General features: G+C 39.1%; 1 protein-coding gene across 4 annotated transcripts in view; it reads right to left on the minus strand.

Annotated features, from left to right (window-relative positions):
* The window catches only part of FGD4 (FYVE, RhoGEF and PH domain containing 4), a 66,272-nt gene that overhangs the window by 21,138 nt on the left and 31,910 nt on the right, over positions 1-13,224 (minus strand). For all 4 annotated transcript variants that reach the window (XM_032689237.1, XM_032689235.1, XM_032689236.1 and 1 more), the window contains exons 3-4: positions 8,552-8,723; positions 4,967-5,453 (exon numbers count right to left, since the gene is read on the minus strand). In XM_032689237.1, the coding sequence (XP_032545128.1) occupies positions 4,967-5,453; positions 8,552-8,643 (579 nt within the window). In that variant the 5' untranslated portion in view covers positions 8,644-8,723. The remainder of the gene's footprint in view (positions 1-4,966; positions 5,454-8,551; positions 8,724-13,224) is intronic.

Consider the following 13,224-nt stretch of genomic DNA (forward strand, 5'->3'; position numbering starts at 1 on the left):
ATTCTACAAAATATATTTCTGATTCTTTTGCTGAACAGAAACTTAAAACATTCATTCAAATTTTGATATTAAACTAAATATGTTAGAATATATAATTATAAGTTGCTAGGCAAAATTACTTCAAAACAAACAGTGAAAGCACAGGCTTCTACAACATTAAAGCATTAGGGAAATGCCTCAAGCCTGCAAGTGTCAGATTCAACAAAATGACACTTCCACTACAATATTCTTTCTCCAGATCTCATGCTAGTCTGTTCACATTTAATGATGTCCAAGTTTTTCCTAAGTAAATGGCAGTCTTATCAAAGTGCTTTTGGGAAAGTGGTGATTTCTAGGCAAACCATAGAAAGTCTTCATAAGAAAAATAGAGAGGAGAGCTTGGAAGAGTGATTTCTGATTTCAAACTGCACACTGCTTTCCACAAGAGTGTGATAAACATTTGCAAGTACATCGATAAAGACAGTTTGTGGAATACTGAATAATAAGGTACAATCTTACATTTCAGGGACTCCAGTGGCTATTTTCCTCTTTTCAGTATTCTATAAATATTCCAAATTTCAACACAGTTCAGTTCTAATCTGCAGTGTTAATGGTCATGCTGCTGCATGGTAAACCTCCTTCCTAAATACAGGCTTTCGATAGTGACTTCAAAGCTGTTTATTAAATCTGTTTAAATCAGCATAGCAACCACAGTAACCTACAGAACAGCATTTTAAGTGCTGTCAAGAGACGTTGCAGGGAGCTGGAGGATTAGCTATTACAGCTACAGCTTGCTGTTTAATGCAGCCCTTTAAAAAGGATTTCACATGTGGACTTGAAGCACAAAACCACGGAGGCTACTGGTTCCTCAGCAATTTAATTTCCTTTTTCTCACCCCAGAACCCCACTGTCTCCCTAAGCACTGCTACAGAACCAATCCAGAGTTTTCAGAAGAACTTGAACTAACTAAAAGAGGAAAAATCATGCATAACAGACACAAAAATACCACATAAAATGAGCTGACCCCAGCTTTCCAATCCTCTCAGTATCAACCTTACACGTCTTTCTAATTCTTGAATCTCAGCCTCCTTTCTACAATTGCAGTACCTGGTACAGGGATCTTCTGTGCGGGGAAAACTGCACGCCATGGATGAGTTATCTTTTAATCACAGTGGTATGTTCTTATTCCAGAACAAAACCACCCACCTATAGGGTTAGATCAGTGCAAAAATACCACAAAACCATACTACTTTTCTTTTAAGAAGTTCTCAGGGTGGGGGGTGGGAAGGCAACTTCTCAATTATTTCAGGGAACATTTCAAACTTCTGTGACAATCTGTAACACATGGCAACTCCACATATGAAACCAAGCAGAAATGGTTAGTGTGCTGTACAGAGGTACATGATTTCAACTGCTGATATGAGAAGCATAAAATAGCAACAGGTGCATGAGGAGGAACTGCAAACTTGCATCTCTATACAGACGCTTACAGTAAATATTTCAGCTGGGTCTAGTTAGATATTCTTTAGTACAAAGCTGCACATCAGAATCATTACATTATTGTGGATGCTTCAGAAATTAAATCAAGTAATTTTTAACTGAAATAAACAAGAGGTATGAAAAGTGCTGTTGAAAGTATGAACTTTTTGTTCTCATTTCCTAATATTGTTTTTCAATTGTCCTGAACTTGAAAAAAATGTTGCTGATTTAAAGCAGCTTTTATGTAAGCCTTAATTCCAATACAGGCATAACTTAACATCCAAACCAAAGAGGAGCCATCTTCTGTCAAGAAAACTATACCTACCAGCATGACAGTGATGCTGTACATGATTCACTCTTATTCAGGTATAGACCTTGCCCCAAGGGCTTTGATGGACTATATTAAGCAACATAGACAGGGTGAGAGATGTAAAGTATGAACAAATATAATTTAATTTACATTGTGCTTGTTTCTTGCTTGCTTCTTGCGTAGCAACCAACAATGCAGTAAAGATCCTGGTATCCCTAAAGAAGCATCTATTCACAAGACGATTTATGCATTTCTATTGGGCATTGGAGCTAAGGAGCTTTGTCCAAATCACTGTTGCTAAAGAAGACCAAAAAAATTGTAGAATCAAGAAGTTGGTAGAACCTCTCAAGTGTTTCAACAGTAAAACATTTCTTGGCAGAAAGTTAACTTTGCAACAAAAATTTCACCCTATTTAAATCAAAACTTCGCCTTACATTTAGAAATAGAGGATCTCCACCAGGTTTTGCATTCGAAACATCAGAGTCCCCAGCACTGTCATTAAAAGAAGACATCATATGAGGACTTTGTTAAGGATGTACAGTGGATTCTTTTCCATCTGTGGCATGCAGGCAGTCTATATGCCTATTTCCTTCCAGTCTCACAACAAACACTGAAACATTTGTCCTCTTGTCTTCACTTAGCACTGGCAGCAGATTTCCCACATGTTGTTATTCAAGGAAGTTAATTGACTGGGATGTTCTTGTACTATTCAGCCTCCGCAGTTTAGACAAATCAAAGTTTATGACAGGAGGTGTTTCTGCTGCAAGGCAGGAAACTTTTCACTTTTAATTGTCTTTCTGCTTGTTATACTTCTGTTTCATTACTTTCAAGCTAATTCAGCAAGTAAGAGAAATAAAGCATATTCTACTCTGGTCTTTTGGGGAAGACATTTCAGATCACTGTCAACTTTACTAAGTCTTGCTCAACTTTTCCATAACCTGCAGTAATCTGTCTTTAGTCAGATCTACAGTGATAAGAGGGAGAAAAACAATTGTAAGAACACCACTATTTCAAAATAAGTCTTCTTTTCCAAGTCCAAAAAGTAATCTCTGCTCTGGTTTTGCACCATTTCCCGATTTGATTCACCCCTTCTAGCAGTGGACTTCAGATCACTTCTGCTGTACACATACATATTTACAAAGAGAGACCACCACTCTCTTCTCTTCCCTGAATTAAGAAATATGGCATTCAAGAGACAAGATACTTTGCATCAGTACCAAAATACATATATCAGATGCATAATTTAAAGTTTGACTATGACTCACGTGCATCTGCTCCTGTTGCTTTTACTCAATTGGACCTACACTTTCTTAATTAAAAAAGGCAGAAGACTGCTGTTAGCCTGTGCAGTGCAACTTCAACTGGACTGCATCCCAGTTTTAATATTCTGTAATGACTAAGTGGGCTCTTAGCAAAATCACAGATTGTCTAATGCTCTTACTTCTTACCAATGCCTGCTTGGATGCAGAAACAGCTTAAAGCTCCACCAGAAGTCTGTTGCTCATCACCCTTTCCCTAGTCCAGACAGCACGGCAGCAGCTACTTAGACCACCACGGGGCTGATTTCCATCTATAGGCTGCATTAATACAAACTAAATCAGTGTTTGATTCTGGAGAGGGTGGCCCTTAGATCGTTCTGTGGCAGACAGGCTTCTTAACCTCACTAGACTAAAGGGGATGCCCTTGTTGCACAAGTAAGCTGGCATTTCAGGAAGCGCTGTTGTGACCCAGCTCAATTATATAGATTCAGTTCTACACCAATGCAGACTCAAAAGTCATCCTGCATGGGTTTGGCTTGTTCTGGTTTTTTACCCTTCAAGCACCAGTGAACAATACATCTAGTAACAGTTGCATTACACTTCACAAGTTGACTTTGTCAATATAAGAGAGATCACGTGTCAGTTCCAGCAGCTCAAAGACAGATTTTAATGAGATTTCTGCCATTAGCATTTGCCCAGTTCCTTCCTTAACTTTATAACAGAACTGCTTCTCATTTCAGCTTTTTCCTGAAAATGCTGCCAGCACCTCACCACATGACTTGGATTCAAGCTTAACAGTGTTGCCCACTGAGAATTCAGCACTTCATGGGCACAGAGAGGGGAAACAGGCACTACCGAACAGGAGATAGAAACATAATGAGAGGTGTGGCAGGCTAAAGGTGCCTTGGACTATGACCAGGCTTATGCTTAGATGGGAATCATAGCATTCATTCATTACAGGAAAAAAACAACCTCTAAAACAAACAAGAAAACCCACACAACCCAGCACCTTCTTGTCATTGCCGAGGATATTTCATCCTATAATGCATGAGAATTTGAGACCCACCTTTCCCATTCGCAGAATTTGCCTTCAAGCATGTATGTACATGACCCTTAGCTAACCAAACTCCAGGGCTTGGAGAGGTCTGTAGTTAACTGATGCAGGTGTACTCCTGACAGCAGTGAGGAGCTTTATCAGCACTCAGCTGTTTGGCTCTGTGGTGAAGAGGAAGACCAGGAGGGTCTGCCAAGCTCCCCCTGCCATGAGTCACACAGGGCACAGCTGGACCAGAGCTGTTAATCACATTCACTGCTTCAGTACAAGAAGGAAAACTGCATAAGCAAACTTTTGTAAGTGGAAATATGCACAGTTTTTCAGCAATTAGTTTCCCAAGACAGATTTTCTTCCACCCACTTACCGCTCTAAAGTATTTAAAACCTTCCTTACAAGGAAGTTCAAATTCATCAGATATAAGTTCTCCTTGCTATATATTTAGTATACTCTGAACATTGCATCTAGCTGATAGATAGCAGACTGCCACTGCCTTTCAAGCTTTGACTTGACAGCTACATCCAAATCATGGATTCACACAACAGTCCTGCCTGAAGCTCTGTCATTGCAGTTTACTACAAGTGAAATTTTATTTTATATACACCGCTAACACGTGTCCCTCATAGTCTGGCACAGCTGAAGCATAGGGTCAAACATGTCCACATATTTCAGTTTCACTTGTTTTTTAAACTTTAGATAGCTAACAGGGAAAGAGCAAAGGAGGGCAGGAGGTGGGAAGAGGCCAGCAAAACTTTTTTTCCCATCTTTTTTTTTCAGAGGAAAAATAACCAAAAGAGTTTCAACTGTCTGACTGGTTTTGTAAATAAAAACCAAGAGAAAATACACAAAGTAATGATATATCAGGAATGAAACAATTTCTCTTTTTACCTTTGTTTCTACAGGTTGATCTTGTTTACTGATTTCCTCAGCTGGTTCTTCTTTCACATTAGTATTAATTTCTGGAGTTTCATTTTCAGATGGGAGCAGTGTATCACTGCTTGGAGTTCTGTAGCAGCTGTTAAGCATCTGTTCTTCACAGGTAGTCACACTTTGCAATGACTCCCTGCAAGTACTTTCTCCTTCCCCATTTATCAAGCTGCTGTCAATGACATCATCTGGAACTGGAGTGGACACAGCAGAGCCACGATCTGATAATCTCCTGTCCTCATCCTCCAGCTGGTCTTGTGCTACTACTCCGTTGGCTGTGTGTAGCTGTGCAACCTGAGTTTTGTCAGTATTATTGTTTCCCTGTTTTTGTAGTGAGTGCTGGGAGGGGAGTTTGGGCTGAGGTGATGATGTTGACCCATATCTTCCTTGAGATTTAGTAAGGTGGAGAACAGAGGAATCTTTCTTCAAATCACTTGGATTCAACGAGCTAAAAACACCGAACAAAAAAAAGCATCGATGAGAGAAGAGTTAAACGTGGACTTATAAAACATCCTGGTATGGTAAGTAGGAGAGTTGCACCATATAACCAATTCCTCCCAAACCATTTTTTTTCCTGTGTTAATATTAGGAAGTTCAGGCCACTGAGACCTGGAATGCACTGAACGACACACAAACACGCATCTCTTACTAGAAACCCAGAGTGCCATTCATACCGATCCATTGCATCCTCATGTGTCTTGAATCTCATTTGTGGGGGAGATTTAGATTGGAAATCAGGAAAAATTTCTCCATTGAAAATGTTGTCAGGCATTGGAACAGGCTGCCCAGGGAAGACTTTGAGTCACCATCCCTGGAGGTATTTAAAAGACATGTAAATGTGGCACTCAAGGATGTGGTTTAGTGGTGGGCTTGGCAGTGCTGGGTTAACAGTTGGATTCTATGATCTTTTGCAACCTGATTCTATTATTAGCTCCACGTAACAGACAAGGTAATCCAGAAACCGATGGATGAAGCAACTGGTCCAAAGTGTTCCAGAAATTACTGGCGGAAATGGAGCAAGACCCGTGGTGTCCCAAGTCCCAGTCCACTGCTTAAAGTAACAAATAGCCTATTCCCTGATTGCTCTTTAATTATAAAAAATGAATTAAATGTGTCCAAGAACATTTAAGCATCCCTTTCCTTAGTTCAGCAGATTACAGGAGGAGCTTTAAATTTTTATTCCATTTCTTCCCCTGCTTCCTTATTTAGCAGTGTCCTTCCATCATGCTGCATCTTTTCTGAAAGTCTTTTTCCTCCATACTTTATCTCTGCTTTAAACACATTATCCTTTGTTCATACCTTTCACTATCCCTTTGACTTTTAGGCCAACATAAATGCTACTCTGCTCTGTAAAAGCATTTGGATTCATTATAAGTCAGGGAAAAAAAGTCACTGGAACCTGAAGTACATTTAACAAGCCACATTCAACTTGCTATAAAGTATCATAACTGTCCTCTAACACATTGTTCCTAGTATGGATCTCCATCTTCTGGAGAGATGAGAACTGCTTACAAACTGTATGTTTACTCCTTATTTTTAGCACAGTTTACACAAATATTGCAAACACATTCTGCATTTTGACATACAGAACTCACAAAATAACTTACATTAGCTTTACCTTTTTCCATCATATAACAAAAAAATTAAATCAGTTTTTCTTTAGTTGTGTAAAGATTATGCCTTTTTTTTATCCAGTAAGCTTAATTGCAGGACAAAATTAATTCACATTTTTCCATTGTCTTCACAGAGCAAAAAGGTTTAATTAACTTTCTGTCATGCCTACATGTTTGTGGTCTGTACAGACTAATGAAAATAAGTTATCATAACTGACAATCACAGTTTGTAGTTCATGAATATGCTACCTAGCCATTTCAAGACCACTAATTAAAACTGAAGTTCCAACTTCACAGAAGATACATTTTGTGAGTTGAGCTCATTCGAAAAACAGGGATTGCCTCCACTGTCAAAGCAGGATATTCCAGAACTCAGCATTCTAATTATGGAAGTTTCTCATAAGCAGAGATCATATTCTTGAGGAGAATTTAGTCATTAGACAGATATTACTGGGTGTGCCTAATGAACGATGTTGCCCAAAAGCAACTCAACTTCCCATAGTTCTCAAAATGTCCCTACTTTTAAAGGTCTATGGACAAGAAAGTTTTCCTTGCTTTCTTTATAGTTTCCTTTTATTGCATAATATTGAAAAAGTTACTTTACAATACAGCAGGCACGTCTAGCAGGAAGGAATGTAGGGCTCAGTAGTGTAGGACACAATGTACCTGAGGAGTTTCCTTTCAGAAAGGATAAAATTGTTTTTCTAAGAATACTGCACTATTTAAAAAACTTAGGAGGAAGACTAGGAAACAAAGTGGTAACAGGACTAGAGACTTGTGCTGTAAGAATTCACGGACTTCCAGTGCTGTAGTAGTCTCTTTTTCCAATCTCTAAGCTCCTGCCATGATCAAGTGCAATTAAGTCTTTGCCTAATGACAGAAGTTTCTTGCAGATGAAGCTCTGAAATGACTTCTATTCCAATGGACAAAGATACTTTTACAATGCTCAGCTGCTTCCATATAAAGGATTAAATTTCACCCATCTTGAGGGGAAATTCTTTCAATGGAAGTCTTAATAGTCTGGCTCCTCAGAAGCTTATGTTCTATTGTACATCATGCATTCATTCTCACAGGGGGCATTCCTTCAGAACACCAGTATCCCAAGGAAAAATGAGAAAACCACATCCAAAACTTGCAGTACTCAACTGGCACTGGACTGCTCCTTGAGCTGTTCCTCTGTCATGGGCTTTCTGGAAAGTCACTCTCTTTATACAGAGCAGATTCCTTTCAAACCTTCTGTTTCAGAGCTTATAATACATCTTACTAAAGATGCATCATGTACATCTAATTAAAGACACACAAGTAACACTATTTTGTGCAAGCATTATTCACCGTGGTTTATGTTTCCCACAGTTCCAAATGTTTTCTGTAAAATGCAGTATCAAAACTCCAGAACACTGAGCTATTCCAAAATCACCAAGTACTACAAAGGAAACCATTCAGAGAATGTATGTCATATCAATACAAATAACTCGTAGACATCACCCTCTTCACATGAATGATCTAAGAGGTTAAAACAGTGTAAAATGAAAATCAGGATTTCAGGGTTTTCTATTTGCTTATAAAAGATTTATTTTCTGCAAAACCAGAAGAATTTAATATTAGCTGCAATGTTTCATTCTAAACCCAGCACTTATTTCAAATCCCTACCATTTTTTGGGACGCTTTAAAAATGCTAAAAGTTTGTTTGTTTCCTTTTTTTTTTAAAAAGAAAAATTAAGGCTAGCACCTCATGAGTGAGCACATCTGGTACAGGCCAAATACACAGTTGGCTCTCACCATTTCAAAACATGTGCAGTTTTGCCACCAAGTCCTCTGGCAGGGATGGATGTGAGCACTACTGTGGTACCAATGTTCTTCCTCACACCTTCAAGTTCCAACAATCCACACACAACAAACAGAGTTACAAGCTAATTGAAATTCTCTTACATACCTGCCTCCCTCAAAACGATGGATGAGATCTGACACTTTACTGGACTTCTCCCTTGCAACACTGGAAACAGCAGCGGGCGCCTCTTCCTCCATCCTTGGTTTGTGATTTGCTAAAGCTTTATGCCTGGGGGTTTGGTACGTTGCCTTCTGCAGATGAATTGGCTTTGGAGGCACTGCAAACAACAACAACAACAATCAATCACTCATGTTTCTTTGAGCTGCCAGAATACAGAATCACAGAATGGTTTGGATTGGAAGGGACCTTAAAGATCATCTAGTTGCAAACCCCCTGCCATGGGCAGGGACACCTTCTACGAGACCAGGTTACTCTCACATATGAGACTTTTGCATAAGAACCTACTGCAGTAATGAAAAAGAGATGCTCATGGCTTTAATTAACATTAAAGCTGCTTTATGAATACAGGGACTTCATATAGTCCTTTATACACTGTTTGGTATTGAGGATCTTATTACATTTCCTGACTAAAATGTGAACCATATGCTACTTTGACAAGTTAGAAAACTAAGAATTTTTCTAGTTTGTTTGGTTTTATAGTGTATTGTAGTAAATACGTAAGTGGCCTCCATAAATGCAGGCTTTATAATAAAAAAGAATTGAGCCCAAAGGACCTAGCTGTACTGTGAAGCTCAAGACAGAGATTTAAATTGCTGCCCCAAAATTCCGGTGCTCTCATTCTTTACCTTATCCCTTGTGACCTCAGTAATAATTGTCAATGGAAAAGGTATTTGCCTTCAGCTTTAAACTTCCTTTACTCACTGAACCTTTGTCTAATTATATTGCTGAAAAACTTCCCCCCTGAAAATACTTTTTATTTTTCTTGCTTTTTCCTCATCCTTTCCATAAGTCCTTCTAATTAGATTGTTAATGACCAGCCACTGTTTAATAAAGCAGTGACTAGAGCACAAAAGACAAGGTGACACATAAAACAACTAAAGTCACATGTACCAAAGATCTTTAAATTAACTTTTATCCCTTTAAGCAACTATGCAGCATTTGTGGGCAGCAAAAGCACATCACAAACTGGGCCCAAATGTGTTCCACTATTGGAGTAATGCACATCCAGCTCCATCAAGAAGAGAAACTTAATGGAAAGGTCCTTAATTCCCAAAACCACAACTCTGTTGAATCCCACACATATTCCCAAAACATACTGTGATGGAAGTGAAACCATTTGATATGAAATTGAAAAAAGATTTATTAAAAGGCAGGCATAAATTGGCAAGAGTAGGTAATGCCCTGCCAGTAGAACCAGTGGCCCCAGGGGCTTGGCCACTGCTCCACAGACACCCCATTCCAGCATGCCACGGGCACTGGCCCTCCAGCAACTACAAAGACCTGCCAGGGAACAACCATGAAGGGAAAGAGGACAGGAATTGGCATTAGGAATCATGTGCCATTCTCATGGTAGAAAAAAAAAAAAAGGCATCAGTACAGGGTACAGAACAGATGGATGTGAAAAAGCCATGTTCTTCGCATCGCTGGCTTTAGGATAGCTTACTAACTTACCCTGGAAAATCCATGCACCACAGGAATGAGCTTACCTCCCATCAACTGACAACTGAAAGGAGTGTTGAAAAAATTCTTGCAAATATACTAATCATAGACTATGATAATCAAGTGTTTCTTGCAGTTTAAGGGCAATTTTCCATCTCTACCTTACGTTAAATTTATAGGAGGTAATATTTGTCTGTGTTTCCAAGAACCTAATTGCACTTAAGTGGGATTGTAGTGATTGCTGCAGTCTGAAAAGTACCATGAGAGACTCTATAAAGAAACGAATTTACCACAAAAAGCTTTAGACTTCAATCATATCAACTACAAATGCAGATAAATTAAATAATCAGAGGGAGAAGGAAGACAATTACTGTAGATCAGATGCTTTTGCTGTACATATGTGCATACTTGGTTCTTGGAAGTTTTATATTTATTAACACAAGCAAGAAAAGCAAGTTTGGAGAGGATGCAGCACAGAAAGATGACTCAATCACTTTTGAAATAGTCACAATGCAACCCTGAAACAAGCAGACTATTAAATTGTGTAACTGCTTCAGTATCTGTAGTAACCAAAGTCCCTCCTGAGAAGCCGCATGCAATTGCTCAGCCACAGCTGCAGTGCAGTGGAGTAGCTTTCCCTACGTTCCCTCTTCTCAGGGAGTTCAGAGAAGGTCTGGCAGAATTAGGCCAATGAGCATCAGATAATTGTCCAAGCACTGAATAGCTTGCTGCGCTGACAAAGGCAAGGGGACAGCGGAAGAAGGTGACACGAGCAGGCCGGGAAAAAGCAGGACACATAATTGAGTGTAAGCGCTGCCATTCCCTCAGGGAGGAGATGGACAGGAAAGGGGTCACCGAGTGGATTTGCTGACCAGCACCACATGAGTTTGTAGGAACACTTCTTGCTCTTGCAGTGGACTTTGTATAACTCCCATTCCTGTGAAATCTCTTATGTAATGGACCCGTACATCTCTTCAACTCTTTTGTACATCTCATAAAATGTTAATATCCTCACAAGGATATATTAAAACTACTGAACCATAGGGAATTAATGTCTACTGATAAAGCAGAAGGAATTAGTTGGAAGTTATTTTTATACTGGGTCCACGGGGACAAAAATCAAATTCTAGGACGTTCTGTGGAAGTGTCACACACTTTTGCAGCTATTACTGAAAAACCACAGCTTAGCAGCATTTACGTAGGGCAAGCATGAGGAACCTCTGGGCAAACCCCGCATACTGAAAGTCCCTGTAATATCTTCAGAAGAGAACTACAAACCAAATGGTCATACCAACTCATTTATGCAAGATATTTCATGCTTTACTTCCTACTAGCATCTAAGAGAGAGCATTTCCCCTAATCAGCTGCTGCTGTAGCTACTGTATGGTTTAGGAATAAAGCAATGGAGAAAGAATAGTCACAAGATCAATGGAAAGAAAAGAATCAGTAGCGTGAAAAACCCCCAACCCTCAAACCTTCCTGTAAGGTCAGCCTTGTTAACAGGATTATGGAAAATAAATTCCATTAACTCTCCCCTCAATGTACTTCTGCAGTGTTTTGTTTTAATCAGATTATTTTTCAATGTGCATACAGCAAGGATCTTAAGAGAAAGAAAAAAAAAAAGAAAAGACTGGCCCATTGTAGTAACCTGCATAATACAGAGCACTGTTTGAGTCTATAAATACTCATCTCCATACTGTAGAATTTTGAGCTCATTAGGAGACATGAACTGCCCATTCTGCTCAAAGAAAACCCCTCCATGTACTCAGGTAGCTGGCACTGTATACCACTAGCCATAATCAACATTTATGCTGCAGTGCCTAGTTGTGCATTCAACTTTGCACAAATGCATAAGGAAATGGGAGTTAATGCTACAGATGGTTCAAAAGGTGCAACCACCTCTGCAGACTCCAAAGCATATTAGACAAGGTCATTTATCTCTTCCCTTGGAAAGTATCATGTGTTCAATCTCCATCCATGTGTTTAACTCACGATGGTTAAAAATGCTACTGTGCCTTGACTCCATGAAAATACACTTAAAAGTTCCTGGGGCAAACAACTATAGCTCTCCTGGCTGAGTCATCCATCATCACCTCCTTGCATGCTTCATCACCTTCAGGAAGATCAAACGAGCACAGCTGGATAGATGCCAAAGATTTACACTCTAAGAACAGTATGAAATAACTAGTAACCTAGACTCAGTAGAAAGAGAGAAAAAGCCATCTTCTCTTTGAGGTACACATTTCTATGTTTTTAGATCACACCAGAAGAAATATCTTCCAATACTGTATTAAGAAAGATGACCAATATTAATCGGATGTACTTTGTTCTCTCATTTGTCTTCTTCCCAGAGATAATATCTGGGATTTGGCAGTTTTGCTGATAAAAGAGACTTTGTAACAGGTTTCTTAAAGCACCATTGAGAGTGAAGCCTACCTAGCAACAGCTCTCAGCTTTAGTTCAATGCACCATTAACTGTACAAGTTTGCTAGAGAAGCACAGTCTACTTTTCAGACTTTTAAGAGTTTTCTCAGCTTTTTTAGGCCCAAGCCACTGAACATTTTCAAAACCACAGAATATATTATAATTAACTGAGAAAGGAAGACAGGACTGATGCTACACAGTAGACAGTCAGCTAAAACTGACTGCTGAAGTCTATGTGCTGAATGTGTTGTGTCCTTATCATTTCACAGTAGCACAAACCAGGTTGTCTTTTGGAGTGGAAATTCATCTCCAACCCAAACAAAAATGCCTCTTCAGCCTCAGCAGGAGATTCATAAGAACTGCTAAGCTCTCATTAGAAAAATTTAAATGAGCAACTGATGCACAGTCTTGAACTGACAAGACAGTTCACTGCTTTGAAGAAGTGTTGACATTTCAATATATTTTGCATCCTACAATAAAGCTGCCTGGTACAGACAACAGCTTCGGTGCCCAGTATCTAGTAACTGGGCATCATAAAAAAACTCAAGCAAGAGGTTCAAAAAGCAAGGAATAGAAGAAACTTTTCTCTTTTTAAAAAAGAAAAAGGTCAATTTTTATGTGTCATTCTACATGCATTCTGCTACTGCTAGCTTCAGATGACTGCCCGATTATTTGTAGGTACAGGTAAATTTCAAATTATTTAACAATTTGCTTCCTCTCTCATGCATCATCTT

This window comes from Chiroxiphia lanceolata, chromosome 5 (genome assembly GCF_009829145.1).
Source record: "Chiroxiphia lanceolata isolate bChiLan1 chromosome 5, bChiLan1.pri, whole genome shotgun sequence".
Taxonomy (NCBI): domain Eukaryota; kingdom Metazoa; phylum Chordata; class Aves; order Passeriformes; family Pipridae; genus Chiroxiphia; species Chiroxiphia lanceolata.